At 41.1% G+C, this 16,275-nt stretch overlaps 1 protein-coding gene and 1 long non-coding RNA gene across 13 annotated transcripts in view; one reads left to right on the top strand and one right to left on the bottom strand.

The window, feature by feature from the left end:
* Positions 1-768: 768 nt before the first annotated feature.
* LOC140514480 (uncharacterized) lies at positions 769-8,861 on the top strand. The gene is made up of 3 exons (XR_011970690.1): positions 769-916; positions 7,157-7,296; positions 7,846-8,861. It is a non-coding gene; the product is annotated as an uncharacterized lncRNA (long non-coding RNA).
* A 950-nt stretch (positions 8,862-9,811) lies between these two features.
* The window catches only part of LOC140514444 (TP53-binding protein 1-like), a 130,598-nt gene continuing 124,134 nt past the window's right edge, over positions 9,812-16,275 (bottom strand). For 10 of the 12 annotated variants that reach the window (XR_011970633.1, XM_072624826.1, XM_072624829.1 and 7 more), the window contains 3 exons: positions 16,043-16,242; positions 10,625-10,770; positions 9,812-10,169 (listed from right to left, as the gene is read on the bottom strand). Coding sequence is in view for 9 of the 12 variants with exons in the window: in XM_072624826.1 (XP_072480927.1) it covers positions 9,982-10,169; positions 10,625-10,770; positions 16,043-16,242 (534 nt within the window). In the remaining 3 variants the exon portion in view is untranslated. Of the gene's footprint in view, positions 10,170-10,449; positions 10,771-16,042; positions 16,243-16,275 lie in introns of those variants that run through there. The other 2 variants (XR_011970632.1, XR_011970634.1) reach the window with 2 other exon arrangements.

The following is a 16,275-nucleotide window of genomic DNA, read 5'->3' on the forward strand; positions in this document are numbered from 1 at the left end:
ACCCTTTTATTAAGGGGATTTGTTCTGTGTGGTTTGGATTCACTCAAGGACCTAGAGGGCCATATGTGGTCTGGAGGCTGCAGGTTCCCCACCCCTGCATTAGGATCAGCTGCCTGCCTTGGATGGTTTGAGTTCAGTTCTACTTTGGAGAGGGGATGATGGAACTAGAACTTCATCAACAAGTAGTCCTTTAGCACCTGCTCCATTAAGGCTGTATATCAGACAGTCAGGATCCAAACCTCTCAAGGAGATTACAGTGTAATTGGGAAGACAGATTATGCATACAATTGTATTGTTACTATAGCACCAAATAAATGGCACAGCCAGTAAATGCTAGAGTGCTTGGTAAAAATTAGGGCAGTCAGGGTTTCATGGAAGAAGTGGGCCTTAAGTTAGGCCTTGAAGAAAGACTTAGAGAAATGGAAAAATAAAAAGAGGAAAAAAGAAGTGTATTTTGTACATGCCATACAGGGGATATATAGAATGAATAAAGACATTCATGGATTTTCTGTGGCATGTTCAGGAGATAATGACTAGAAATTGGGAATCCCAAAGGGTAAAGTAGTTTTGAGTAACTAAAGATAATGAGTTGTTCAAACATACTGAATTTGAGGTACCATAGGACGTTCCAATTGAAATGAATATATCCAGCAATCAGAGACATAAGCCTGGAGCCCAAGAAGAAAGGTTAGAATTGTAGGCGTGTTCTTGGGAATAGAAGACCCTGAATCCTCTAAGCTGTCATTCCCCATAACATGCCCATTTTCCTTCTTTTACTATTTTTTTTTTTTTAATATAGGTGTTCCACTGCCTGAATGAAATCCTAGATCTCTGTCACAGTTTCTGCTCACTGGTCAGCCAGAATCTGGGCCCTCTAGATGAGCGTGGGGCTGCCCAGCTGAGTATTCTAGTGAAGGTAAGTCTGCCAGAATGGAGCTGGACAGGGACAGTCCTGACAGCTAGAGAGTAAGCTGCCATCCTCTTCTGTGGAATTTATTTAAATGAAATTTTGCTTTTTTTCAATTAACCTAAATCTACTTTCTCTCCGTCCCACCTTCACTCATCAATGAAAAAGAAAGTAAAACAAAACTCTTGTAATAAATATGTATAGTCAAACAAAACAAATTTCCTCATTGGATAAGTTTAAAAAAACATTAAAACAAAGAAAAGGAAACTATAAACTGATATGTCTAATGAAAACGATACAAAATGTTTCAATGAAATATTTACAGGTAGACTTCAGCAACATAGCACAGACATGTCAGTATGACCACGTTGGATTTATAGCAAGAAGGCATTGTTTGTTAGATATTAGTAAAACTATAAACCTAACTGACCATGTTAATCATAATGGCAAAAATCATGATTTTATGAGATGTAGAAAAGCGTTTGACAAGATACAACACCCATTCCTGTTTGAAAAAGACTAGGAACTAGCACAGGAATAAACGTATTTTCCTTAATTTGAAAAGTAGTATTTATCTATAACCAAAGCCAGCATTATATGTAATGATAAACTTATAAGTCTTTGAATCAGATTAAGGGTAAAGTAAGGATGTCCATTATCACGACCACAATTTGATAGAATGTTGGAAATGCTAGCTAGAGCAGTAAGACATGAAAGAGAAACTGAGGCAATAAGCATGGACAGAAGAAACACAGTTACACTTTTTGCATATGATGTAATGGTTTACATAGAAAGCTCGAGAGAGTTAACTGAAGAATTAATTCAAACAACTTCAGCAAATTTACAAGATATAAAATAAACCCACAGAAATCATTAGCATTTCTGCATATTACCAACATAACTCAGGAGGAAGAGGTAAAAAGAGAAATTCTTTTTAAATAACTACAGAATGTGTAAAATACTTGAGAATCTACCTGCTAAGGTCATCACAAGAACTGTATGAATACAACTACAGAACACTCGTAACATTAAGACAAATCTGAATAATTGGAGAATATTCATTGCTCATGAGTAGGCTGAGCCAACATAATAAAAATGACTGCTGCCTAAATTAATTTACTTCTTTGGTGCCATTCAAATCAAACTATCCAAGGATTACTTTATAGAGCTAAGAAAAATAATAAAATTTATCTGAAAGAATAAAAGACTAAAAACCTCAAGGGAAATAGTGATAAAAAGAGGGAAGGAAGCAGGCCTGCAGTACCAGATGTTAAACTATACTACAAAACAGTCATCAAAATTATTTGGTACTTGTTATGAAATAGGCTGATCAGGAAAACATATTAGGTATATAATATATAGAAGCAAATGAGCCCAGTAGCTTAGTATTTGATAAACCCAAAGATCCCAGGTGTTAGGGTAAGAACTTGCTATTTGACAAAAACTTGGGAAAACTGGAAAGCAGTCTAGCAGAAACTAGTAAATAGTTTAAACATCTCATACCGTATACCAAGGTACTAGCCAAATGGGTATGTGTCTTAGACATAAGGGGTAACATCATAAATAGATTTTAAAAGCAAGGAAGAAATGACCTGTAAGATATTTGGAGAGGGGAAGAATTCATGCCCAAACAAAGAACAGAGAGGATCATAGGACAGTTTTGATTGTGCACAAAACCAGTGCAGCTAAAGTTGAAAGAGAAGCAAAAATGGAAAAATATTTACAGCAATTTTCTCTGATAATGGACATAGTTCTAAAAATTAAAGGGAAATATTTCAGATTCACAAGAATAAGTCTCCCAGTTGTCAAGTGGTCAAAGGCTATAAACAGGCAGTTTTCAGAGGAAGAAATCCAAGCTCTCAGAAGTCAAATGAAAAAAATGCCTATATCACTAATAATTAGAGAAATACAGATTAAAACAGCTCTGAGGTTCCACTTCATGTTCCTCAGTTTGGCAAAAGTGACAAAAAAGGAATATGGCAAATGCTGGAAAATATATAGGAAAATAGGCACATTAATGCATCATGTCAGTAGAGCTGTACTTGGTCTAGCCATTCTGGAAAGCAATTGGGAGCTGTGCCCCAAAAGTTAGTAGTTTTCCCTAACCTTTCCCTTCCCTCCCTCCTGAATATATCATACTTCCCCCCCTCTTTCCATTCTTTTAAGATCACCAAGACATCAGCAAAACCACTCCCAGGCTTTGCCTAATTAGATTTCATATGACTCCTGGTGATGATAGGATTCAGGTGACATATCATCTCCCCATGTTTGCATGTAAGCAATTACACTTGTCTAGGCCTTTTTCATTGTTCATTTTTGTTTACCTTTTTATTTTTCTCTTAACTCCTGTGTTTGAACTTCAGAGTTTCTACCAAGCATTCATTAGGAATGCTTGAAAGTCCTCTGTTTCATTAAAAGTCAATTTTTAGTCCTGAGTATGATACTCAGTTTTACTGATGTTATTTTTGGCCCTAACCTTAAGTCTTTGGCTTTCTGAAATACTGTATTCCAAGTTCTCCATTCCTTATACTGATGGCTGCTAAATCACGTATGCTTCCAACTGTGGCTCTTTGATATTTAGATTCTTTCTTTTTGGCAACTTGGAGCATTTTTTCTTTGACCAGAAGCTCTGGATTTTGGCTATGATGTTCCTGGGAATTTTAGTTTGGGAGTTTCTTTCTGGACGTGATTGGTCGATTCTTTCCGTTTCTGCTTTGCTCTCTAAGTTCCAAGAGATATAAGCAGTTTTCTTTTACGAGTTCTTGAAGTAAGATGTCTAGGCTCTTATTTTTGTCCATGGGCTTCAGATAGTTCAATGATTCTTAAATTTTTTTTCTCCTGATGAGGTTCCCAGTTCAGTTGTTTCTGCTGTGAGATTCCTTGCATTTTCTTCTATTTTTTCCAGCCTTTTTGACTTTTAATATTTTTTGATGCCTCATAGAATCATTGGCTTCTTTTTGGTCCATTCTAATTTCAGGAAGTTTGTTGCTTGAGCAAGGATCTGCACCTTTTGTGCCAAGCTGTTCATTCCTTTTTCAGTTTGTTCATCCATAGTTCTTGTTTCCTTTCCATTTTTTTCCTCACATGCTCTCACTTAATTTACAAAAATGCTTTTCATCTCTTTTTTTAAAAACTCTTGCTTTGTCTCTTCCAACAATTACAAGAGAGTTTGTGCCCAAGGTGTATTTTTCTTCTAGGCTTTGCTTTTAGATATTTTGGAGTAACCTTTTCATGGAGGCTTGTCTGGAGCTTCCCTGCCACCATAATAGTTACTTCCTAACTTCAAACTTGATGTTAGGCATGGGCCCTCCACACTTCTGGAGGGAAGGTCTAGGCAGATCCTGTGGCTGCTTTCTTGGAGTATTGAACGTTGTAATTTGGGGTGTCCCCAAAGTGGTCTGATCCTGAGCAAAGTCTGATCACTGCCTCTTGATCTGAGCTCTACAAGATCCTGCCCTGGGTTTGGATCTGAGCAGCAGTAGGCTGGACTTTACCCTACCAGCTACCTGGAAAGCTGCCAGTTCAGAGTGATGGAGTTGTCAGCTCCCCTTTGGTCTAGAATTCCCACGAGGGTTATTCTTCTACAGGTGATCACACTGGGCTAGAAGCTGGCACCCCATTCTGGGACCCACATCATTACTACTTCTGTACTCTCTGGTTTAGGATTACCACCCCCTGGGACAGGTTTCCTTCTCAGTCTGCCAAGAATCTGTGACCCAGCATTGGGTAGTGGCTACCAAAAGTGCCAGTTAACACCTGTTCCTGCTTTCTGTATGCAGTGCCCTAATATGGGTCTGGGGTTTCCTCTTGCCTTAGTACACAGTGTCTCCCTAAGAGCTGCAGTATTTCATGCCTGGGGTGCTCTGTACCAGACTTCATCCCCAGTATTCGCAGACCTCTCCATCTTTCTCCCTAGAATGACTTGGAGTGGACAAATGACTCAGTGTTACTTTTCCTAGATTTACCCATCAAGATTCAGTCTGGTGAGTTTTCTAAATTTGTTTGGAGTAATTTGGTTTTTTAGGGGATGGAGCTTGTTGTACTGCTTCATGCTACTCTGCCCTCTTGGCTTCCTCCCAGAAACAGCTTAAAATTCTACATGTCTAAAACTGAATTCATTAACTTTCCCCAAAAAAGCTATCCTCTTCTGAACTTTCCTGTTACTGCTGAGGATAACACCAGACCTAGATCTCATCCTCAAGTCCTCACTCTCTTTTACTCCCCATATCCAATCTGTTCCTATGTCCTGTTGATTTTACATCAAAACATGTCCTATATCCCTCTCTTCTGACACTGCACCTAATGCTCTAGTACCTGCCCTTATTACCTCATTCCTTTTCTATTGAAATAGCCTACTGGTTGATCTCCCTGCCTCTAGGCTCTCCCCACTCCAGTCCACCTTCCTTCCATTCGTCTCCCAAATTAATCTTCTTAAAAGTGCAGATTTCTCCATGTCAACTTCCTACTCAGTAAATGTCAATGGCTCCCTATAACCCCCGGGATCCAGTATAAAACCCTGTTTGGCATTCAAAGCCCTCCATACCCAGCCCTCTGCTGCCTTTCTACCACGTACTCTGTGATCCAGTGTCACTGGCCTCCTTACTCCTCCTCCCACATGATTTTCTGTCTCCAAACTGCAGGCCTTGTCATTGCCCCCTATGCTTGGAATTCTCTTTCTGGTCATTTCCATTTCCTGGCTTCAAGATCCAGCTGAAACATTGCCTTCTCCAGGAAGTCTTTCTTGATCCCCTTCACTGGGAGGCCTTCCTTCTCTGGAGAATTTCAGATCTACCACGTGTCCAGCTCGTTTGTACAGAGTTGTTTCCTCCTTGAGAACAGAAACTACCTTGTGCCTCTATCCGTATCTGAAGTGCTCAGCACACTCCAGGCACAATAGACGGTTAACAAATCCCTACCGGATAACTGACACTGCCTTCTGGTTCCCAGAGATGGAGGCAGCTTCCTTGACATTGTTTTAATATTTCTTGTCTCATGAAATCGTTCTCTTTTCTTTAGCCCATTCTGATTTTCATGGAGTCTTTTGCATGGGTACGGTTGTTCTTCTTGTTCAAACTATTCGTTCTCTAATTCTGTGTTCCATCCAGTTCTTTTCCTCTACTGCTTTTATGTATAAAGAAAATTGTTTAAGCTTTCAACTTGGCTAACGTGCAACTTTGTTTTGCATTACTAGACATACTTGTAATAGGTTTTGGAGTTTTTTGCTTTCTTACTGGGTTTCGTAAGGAGTGAAGGGAATGTGTGAATTTGGAACCCCCGCAAAAAACAAGAAAAAGTCTTTGTGCATTGAAAAAGTAAGCTCTTGCATCTTCCTTTCTAGGAACTTGTACTCAAGCTGTATTTTTCTTCAAGACTTTGCTTATAGATGTTTTGGAGTCATTTTTTTCTTCTGCGTCTGCTTGACTCACCAATAATTTGTTATGGTGGGATTCTTCTTTCTGTTTGCTCATTTTTCCAGCTTACTTCTCGATTTCAGTCTTTATGTGAAGTCCAGACTGGGCTATATTTGTGTCCTCTTGGGTCTTGATGCTGCGTTTTGGGGGGTATTATTGTTATTCCAAGGTCTCAGGGGAAGTTCAGGCTGGACCTGCAAGCTTCCAGTGCTCCCAGAGAGGTTTGATCCAAGGTGAAATGAGTGCCTTCCTCACGATCACAGCTCTGCAGGTTCCTGGCCTGGTTTGGGGTCTGAGCAACACAATTGGAGGCTTGCTGCTTACTGGAGTTCCAGTGGACTGCTGCTGGAATCAGCCACTATCACAGGAAAGCTCTGCAATTTAGGATGACAGAACAAAGGGTGCCCTTTGGTCTAGAATTCTTGCCTTGGTTATTATCCTACCAGCTTCAGACTAGGCTTGATGCTGAAACTGAGACCCCTTCCCACCCTCAGCTGCCAGCCCCACTCCCCAGATCAGGGCCACATAGCTTGTTTCTCAAGTTGTTGCTTGCTCAGTGCATAGCCTGGAGCCTGTGACTGCTCCTTGGCCTGTAACACCATCCCTACTAGGTACAAGACCCTTCCTCGCCCACCCTGTATCTGTGACCCAGCACTGGGTAGAGCAGTCAGTTGGCATTCGTTACTGTTCCCTGCACTTGCCCTGGTGTACAGCCACAATCAGTCCCCTGGACTTCAAGGCACTTCCTATGAAACTCTTCATCTTCTCCAGCTATAGGTAAAAGAAGAATGAGGTTTTGGGGTGAATTCGCTTGAATCCCTGTTATTCCTTCCTGCAGGGTTTTAGCCGTCAGTCTTCACTCCTCTTTAAGATCCTTTCCAGCGTCCGGAATCATCAAATAAACTCAGATTTGGCTCAACTACTGCTACGACTGGATTACAACAAGTATTACACCCAGGCTGGTGGGACTCTGGGCAGGTAGGCACAGGTTAGGTATTCAGCTGACTAGGTTCCTGGAATCATACACTGCACCGGAGGGATCTTCTACTCCAACCCCCTTATTTTACAACGAGGAAATTGACACCTAATGTCTCAGACTGCCCAAAGTCACATAAATAGCAGTACCAGGTACTGAATTCAGCTTCTCTGACTTTATATCCAGTGGGCTGCCCTCTGCCTGTGTCATGCTGCCTCATGTAAAAAGATCAAGCTTTTTTATACTGAACAGTCTCTTCAGTACGATTTTTTCTCCCTTCTTATAGTGTGGGTTTGTGAGCAAGAGGGCATAGTAGGAATCATTTGCTCAGTTTTACCATTTATCTTTCTTCAAACTTTTTCCTAAAGAGAAAAAAAAAGACTTCTTTGGTCTTAGTAATTTTTTCTAAGCCTCCTCCCAGCTGATCTTTTGATGGTAACAGAAGACAGGCTAGGAGCTATCTACGATTCCTTGATTTTGAATGTGAAACTGTCTCACATCTATAGTTTCTTTGCAGGAAAAGTATGTGATGGTGTCTTTTTCTTTTGCAGTTTTGGGGTATGAACCCTGTGGTTGAGATTCAGTAGCAAAGTTGGCAAGATTGCAGTTTCCATCCGTCCAGAGGTGATTCCGTCTGTTGCTGAAGGTTCATGGAAACAGTCTCTTCTACTTTTATAACTGAGAAATGCAGTTTAATCCGCTCTCTTGTCATGAAGCCGTTAACTTGTACTAAGGATATCATTTGTCACCATTAAAAAAAAAGTTAGCTTCATTATACATCAAAACAGAAGCGAATTTTTTTCTGGCCTTGTAGAAGAGTTTATTAATCCTCCTTCTATGAGTTTGGTGGTAAAGCATGACTTAGTTAATAGTCAAGTGACCGTGACTGAACGTGTACTTCTATTAGAAATACATTCTGAACAATCATTATAATATGACCGGAAAGTCAGATCTGCTTATGGCACACATTTGGAAAGAGGATCGTTTTTGCACATTAGATTTCTAGATGTCATTAGCAAGAAGGGCAACAGGTAAACTTTCTATTGACTTGATAGCTGTTCTTCCTTATTCACAGTTTTTCCACTGTCTTTGAAGAAGCTAAAAGATCTTAATCCATGAATCAAAAAATCAAACAACTTCCAACTATCTCAGCTTCAACTTAATGATTAAGTGGCTGTGTCTGTCAGAGAATTAAGATGTACAGAAGCTGGGGGCGGGGGGGAGGGAAATAGAATAAAGACCCCATGTGAAATTTCAGCTATAAAAGGGCATTAGTAGTTTAAGTCACAAATTCCACACCCAACTATATTAGTGCTACGAAAGCAGAAGCAATTAGCAGTTGTTTTTTTGTTTTTTTCTGGGGGGTGATGGGTGGTATTTCAGAGGTATGGGAGACTCCCCTCCCTCCATCAATGCAGCTCTGCAGCCAGTCTGCAACTCAGGCCTTAGAGGTACCCAGAGCGCCAAGGAGTTAAGTGGAAATAGTCTGTGTGGCAGAGACAGGGCTTGAACCTAGGTCATCAGGAGTGTCGTAACACCATCAAAATAAATATTTATTAAACCCTCACCACGGTACTGGCTTCTCTGTGTAGCAGATTAAAACGAGTCTAATATCCCCTCACTCTTCAAGGCAGTCAGTCACTGAGCAGGGATTTTCCCATTGATGTCTCTTAGAAAGCAGGAGGAAAGGGGAGATATTCAGGTATCTCCTAAAAAAGATGGATGGAGGTGGTCTCTCCTTCTACCACAGACCTCAAAGGGACTACCTTAACTGGTTTTGGTAGTAAGGGCCATGGTTACAGTAATTAAATGTATGCCTTTTTGGAGTTTTGAAAATTTCTAAGTGTTCAGGCAGCTACTTCATTTTATAGGACTTCAGAGCTTTTGACCCGGTCCCAGCCCAATCCTAGACTCTCCGCTAGCTAGCTCCACAGGACAGCTTACCATACTTCAAAGGAAAGCCCTTCAGAGTTCAGTGGGGTCTTAGCATCCCTAAGTTTAGTAATTTCATATTTGAGAAAGTATATGTAACTTACCAGTCCTATACTCACTGGAAAGAAATATTTTAAGGCAAAGAATATTCTCCACTTATCTTTGGAATGTCTTGGTACAAAATTAACTAGAAAAAACAAAAATGGTCACCACTAAGCCTACTAAATACCAAATAGCAAATCTGAAAGCCCCTCATCCCCCTTATCTGCAAGGCCAGATGCTCCTCTTCCAAAAGGTGATGAGGACTCTCTTCTGCTTAAAAGTCGTACAGTTGGGAGTTCTTGATCATTTTCCTGACATGGACCCCCTCTGGCAGTCTGGTGAAATCTGTAGATCCACTCCTAAGAACTGTTTTCACATTCATGAAATACATAGGATTACAAAGGAAACCAATTATATTGAAATACATTTCTCAAAATACTAAAAACAAGTGGTTCAAGCACCTCTGCCATACAGGTAATGTTCTTTTCTCCTATTCCTTCCTTCCAAAAGAAACTCAGAAAAAAACAAAGGATAAAGAATCAGTTACTACAACCAAAGAGATTCAACATTTATTTTATCATAAAAGTTCAGCAAAGAAAACTATATACAATGATCCATGCATGAAGTCCGGTTACACACAAGACACATTTAAAACCTGGTTAAAACACAGTCTTCACAATAGCAGGGAATGAAATTGATGGGGCCGAGCATCTTCAGTCAGCGACATAATCATGTTTATATTTCGGATGCTGCTTGAATCCAACTCTCTCCCCAGCAATGAGGCACTGGATCACCCACTCTTGTGACACCACGGGCAGCTGTAACGCTTCTGCACACTTCAGCACTGAGGAAGGGCACGAGGGGTCTGTCACCACAACGTCAAATACCCCCAAAGCAACATCTGAAAGAACGAGCAGAAAACAAATGGAAAGAAATACATCACAGCCCTCTGTTATGAGGAAGGACGTGCCCTCTAGCCAGCCCATTCCACTTTGCCCAAACTAGAGACCTGTTCCGTCCATCAAATATCTATTTGAATTAGGACGTTTCAGTAGAAGGATACCATAGTGAGCGTCCCTGAACCCAGAGAATGGTTGTGTCTGGGAAAAGGTTTGGCAAATACATCACTGGAACCAAGCGGAAACTAAGAACAGCCCTGTGCTGGTGTCATGGTGGCTCACCTCACCTCTTCAAGTTGCTTGTCTTCTCTCAGTAGAACACGAGCAAGATCTACCTGTCAGGACAGGAACTTTGACCACAAGGCCCAGTCATTATAAAAGCTAGCCTGCCGTTGGCAAGAGGAACAATGCACTTCTTGGGGAAGCAGGGGCTTCCTAACATCCTTTCAATAGATACCTTTGTTCTGGGCAACTGAGTGGTGCTGCTTCACTGAGGCTGCTCCCCCAGTCCTGAGGATCTCAGACCAGAGTTCCAGGAAATTTTGCTGCTGGTCGGATACTAAAAGGACCTTCAGATTATGGAAAGGATTCTCACGGGGGTGCCTACAAAAAAGGGAACAGAATCAAAGATGGAAAAGAGCAAACGCAGGTCTTAATCTTCTTTGGGGGAAAACAAGAGAATCAATAACCCTACATAGAGAGTTCTCGTATATTTGGATGTTTTGAAAAGCAGGCTTCCTGAAGGAGCACGCTCTTGCACATTCACAATTTCTGCAAATAAAGCCTTCAAAACTCTTCTTTTTAGGCCTTAGTGTGGAGATCCTGGTAGGCTTACCCCCTCCACTGCTCTGATTATCTCAAGTCTAACTGGTCCTCTGGTTCAGGGTCACTCCCGAACCTATCCTCCCAGAGGTCAGAAACATTTTTAAATGCTCTAAATTATGCAAATCCTTGTACACATTTCAAAAACCTTTAACTTCAGGACTAATTCTCTTGGATCCCATTGGTGAACCAGTTTAGCTCTACACAATCCTTTCTTGAGTCCCTAGGCCCCTTATCCTATCACTGATTGTAAGCTGCCAAGCCTCAGCCTTGGATCGTTCCTGGCACAAGTGCTGCTGAACAAAGGCAGATGAGACCCTTGCCTCCTTGTATTTTATGGGAAAAAACTGAGGTCATTCACCGTAAGGTACGTCTTCTCCTTCCTCACACTCAGATACCTTCTGTTACTGTATGTCCTTCACTCCTATCCCACACGAAGAAGTGGGGCTTAACAAGGCTGATCTCTACACTTGTTCAAGAGATCCCATTCCATCCCATTCCCTCCAAAAGACTGCCCCATTTGTCATTCCTATTTTGTAACATTTCTTTTTGCGAATTTTTTATTTTAAATTTAAATACAAAGTGAGAAAAGAAAAGAAAACCTGCCCTGTATACAGTAGACCGTAAAAGGATTCAATATAAAAATACATTTCCATTTCAAGAAAACCTATAAGATAAACACTACACGTTGTTTTCAAAGTTGCCCAGCTTTGCTTCTTTGTTGGTTTTGTCCTTTTTACTTTATTTTGCCCCTCCCTTTCCTCCCACCCTAGAGGAGGCTACAATGAAGTATGGATCTGGGGACATATACATAGATATCTACAAATATATCCATATACACTTAAGCAAAAATATCTAAGACATACTATGCTTACTTCCTCCCATCATCTGTTCTCTGAAGGTAGATAGCATCTTCCTTCATAGATGAAAGTCTCCATGTTTTTCTACAACAACCAGCTCATCATTTCCTACACCACGGAAAAATTCCAACCCAATCACATCCTATTTGAGAGACTGTCTAGGAAACTATTTTCCCACTTTTCTGCATTCCTTCTATTCTTCACTGCATATGTTTTATCTGTGTAAGAAAGTTTTCATTAAAAATAATTGAAATTATCCTTGTTTACAACAATGCTCTCACATTATAATACAGTCTAAGTCTTGATGCTGCTGAATCTTCCTTGACATATTTTTTCCTGGTTTCTTTGAAGTTTCTGACCTTTTGTTCTTAGAAATGACCTTTGTTGTTGTTTCTAACTCGGTAAAATAATTTTTTAGTAATTTAATTGGGAAGACGCTGAATAGATTAGTTAGGTAAAACTGTCATTTAAAAATTTACATTGGCTTTGCCTACCCATGATCAATAAATAAACATTACTTCAATTATTTAGATCTGAGTCAAGTGTTTCAGGGTCATGTTCATACACTTCCTGTGTCTGTTCTGGCAGGAATGTGTCCAGGTGTTTTAAATGGTCCAAGACAATGTTGAATAACATCATCGACACAGTGTCGCTTTTCTATCTTTTACTTTTGATTAAACCTATTTAACTTTAAGCTGTGTCTTCGATCATGATTACCATCCCTGCTCTTTTTTACATACGAACGTCTACCCCTGTCCTTTATTTTATCTTTGTGTTCATCTCTCATTTTTGTTTCCTGAAAGCAACAAACTCTTTAATTAAAATTTTTAATCTGCTATCCGTTTCCATTCTGTGGGTAAATTTGCCCCATTCACAGTCTAAGCTACAATGATCTGTTGTGCATTTTCCTCCCTATTCTCACCCTATTTATTCTATCCCCCCCCCCCCAGTCCTCCGCTTTACTTCTCCCTGCTACCTTGCCCTCTTATTCCTTAACCTACCCACCCCTCTGAAGTCCTTCCTTTATCCTCTCCCCTTATCCTCTCCCCTCCTGAATTTAGAAGACTTTTATACATACCTACCTACATGTGTTTCCCTCTCTAATCCACTTCTGAGGAGAGTAAGGTTGCAGCACGCCTCCCCACTAGCTTCTTCTGTACAAGTTTTTCCTTTCATGCCCCATCTGTACTAGATAACCGAGCCCTCGTTTGCTTGGATGTTATGTATTATATTTCCCCTTTTCAGTTCCTTTATTGTCCATTTTCTTCCCCATGCAGGACTGTACTTCACTTTGTTGGATAAATTACCCTTGCTTATTACCCCAGCTCTTTCCCGCTACAGGACACAGCAGCTGTCTGATCTTGCGTCATCCTTATTGTAGGTCCACGATATCTGGGTTGTTTTTTTCTTGTTGCTTCCACGATTTCCTCCTTAACCTGGGAGCTCCGAAGCTTGGCCATGATGCTCCTCTAAGTTTACGTCCTGAGCTCTCTTTCAGGGGATGATCAGTGCAATTCTTCTATTTCAACTTTACCTTCTTGTTCTAGAACTTCAGGACAATTTTTCCTTGATAATTTCTTAGAGTATTGTATAAAGATTCCTTTCTTCAGTGTAGTTTTCAGGGTCTGACTATTCTTATATTTCTCTCCTTGATCTGTTCTCCAGATCAGTTGTTTTTCTGATGAGATATTTCACTTTCTCTTCTATTTTTTCATTCTTTTGATCTTGTCTGATGATTTCGTGGTGTTCTAGAACATCATTAGCTTCCCCTTGCCCAATTCTAATTTTCAAGGAATTATTTTCTTCCTTAAGTTTTTGATTCTCCACTTCCAGTTGGTTGGTTTTCTTTTCCTAATTTTCTTGATTTTTTTTTTCTTTTTTCTAATTTTTCCTTGATCTCTCTTGATTTTTAAAGTCCTTTTTAAGTTCTTCCAAGAACTCTTTTTGGGGCCATTTGACGTTTCTCATTAAAATAGGAGTGGCTTTTTTAGCTCCATTATCTTCTTCTCAATAGTAACCCAGATCTTCTCTATCCCCATTGTAATCATCTGTGGTTGGGTTCTTTCTCCTTTCTTTACTTATTTCATTCATTTACTGATTGTTTTATTTTATTGTTAGCAGCTGTCAGTGCAATCACGTTCTAGTCCCAAGGTACAGGGAATGCTGCCCCAAGCCTCGGATCTTTCCTACTGTTACATGGGACCCACCCTAGAGCTCTTCTCTCCACTCCTAGGCCACACATGATTTTGCTCCCTCTGGTTCCTCGGGTGGCTGCAAACTACAGCTGTCATTTCTGCCCTGGAACTGAAGCCAGGTATTCTGCTGTCCTGCAAGTGCCCACAGCCAACAGGGTCCCTGCCCCTTGCTACTGCAGTCACTAGGTGTGTGCTAGCTCCTCCTCCCTGCAGCCAGTCTGGGACACATCTGGTCAGCACAGCTGTGCTTGGTGTCCCTTGGCAGTGGAAAGTCCTTCAATCTTCTATTCAGCTTTCAGACACCCCCACCTCCCACCTCATCTCCCCAACACTGTTCTGGAGATGAAAGTTTCTGAAGCTGGGGCTGCCTATCAACCTAGCTGCCCCAGGGCTTGTTTGTTCACTCTGTGGGATTGGCTTGGAGGTGTCTGCACTTCATTCAGATAGAAACTCAGGCCCCTGGAGTTTGGGTCTTTCCTGGAATCTTCTCAAACTGTGTTAGGCAACAACTGCTTTACCCCTTTATTTCTGCTGCTCTTAAGCAAGGTCTTTCTTTTGTGGAGAAAATGTGGAGAGCTGAAAGTTTTCTAACCTACATGACTATCTTCCCAGAATCCTCTCTTTATAACTTATTTTTCATATTTCATTGCCTCCTCGTTTCCTTTCTACTGCCTAGAGAAACATAGACAACGTATCTCCTCCATCCTGAAAAAAACAGCACTTGATCCTTCCATCCCTTAAATCATCCTGTATCTCTTCTGCCCTGTAAGACTAAACCTGAAAAAGCCATCTGTAACAAGCGCCTTTCTCTCCTCTCACTCTCTTCTTAACGCCTTGCAACCTGGCTTCCAGCTTCATCAATCTACTGAAATTGCTCTCTCCAAAGTCACCAACGAGCTCTTAATTGCCAAAACCAACGGGCTTTCTCAGTCCTCATTCCCTTCGACCAAACCAGAGCCTTTGATACTTTCTTCTCTCCAGGTCTTTTAGACGTTACTGTCTCCTGGTTCTCCTACTTATTAGACAGCTCGGTTTCAGTGTTCATGCCCTCTAATTACAGGTGTCACACAGGGTTGTGTCCTGAGCCCTGTTCCTTTCTCCCTCTATCCTACTTCACTTGGTAATCTCATAGTTCCCATGAATTTAATTCTCTTCTCTGTGTTGATTTTCAAATTTACCTGTCTCAACTTCTCCTGATGTTCAATCTCTCATTTCCAACTTCTTTTCAGACATCTCAAACTAAACACATCTAAAAATCACTCATCTCTCCCCCTAAACATTCTCCCCCACCCCATTTCCCTATTTCTGTCAAATGTAACACCATCCTCTTAGTCCCTCGGGCTCATAATGTAGGAGTTGTTCTGGACTCTTTACTATCTCTCATTCCCATATCCAATCTGTGGCCAAGGCCTGTTGATTTTACCTTTGCAACATCTCTCAAATATGTCCCCTTCTCTCCTCAGACAGGCCACACCCTGGTACAGGCCCACCTGCTTCCGATCTCTTCCTGCTCCTGTCCACCCTCCAGCCACCAAAATCATTTTCTTGAAGTGCAGGTCTGACCATGTCAGCCCTCCACTACTCAATACACTCCAATGGCTCCCTATTGCCTCCAGGATCAAATATAAAATATAAATATAAAATTCTGCTTGTTTTTAAAATCTCATTTTCTACAGAAAGACTTTCCCAACCCCTCTTAATTCTAGTGCCTTCCTTCTTTTAATTATTTCCTGTTTATTCTGTATTCAACTTACTTGTACATAACTATCTGCATCTCTCCCATTAGACTGTAAGGTCCTAGAGGGCTGGGATTGTCTTTTTTATCCCTAGTACTTAGCACAACACCCAGCACGTAATATGCACTTAATAAATGCTTACTGAGTGAGAAGCCTTTCTCACCCAAAGCTTATCACTGCACACAGTACTGCCCTGCCCAGGTTCTCACTTGCACATTTGCTACAATGCTACTGAATTCAAAATGGACTTCAGAATCCTTACCATTCCAGGATCCTCTCTTCCTGAAGACTGTACCCAGCTGGCAGCAAGTAATTTCGATAGTTCTGGAGCTGGTTGGCATGGCAGCTGTCGTGGACCCAGACATGAGACACACAAGGGATCCCACTGGCAAGGCACAAGAAGTACTTGCGGGTCCGACAGTGCTGATCCGCAATCAGAAGACACTGATAGGCCACATTACACTGAGAAGGAAGAAATTCAGCAGATACACTCAG

Source organism: Notamacropus eugenii, chromosome 7 (assembly GCF_028372415.1).
Source record: "Notamacropus eugenii isolate mMacEug1 chromosome 7, mMacEug1.pri_v2, whole genome shotgun sequence".
Classification (NCBI taxonomy): domain Eukaryota; kingdom Metazoa; phylum Chordata; class Mammalia; order Diprotodontia; family Macropodidae; genus Notamacropus; species Notamacropus eugenii.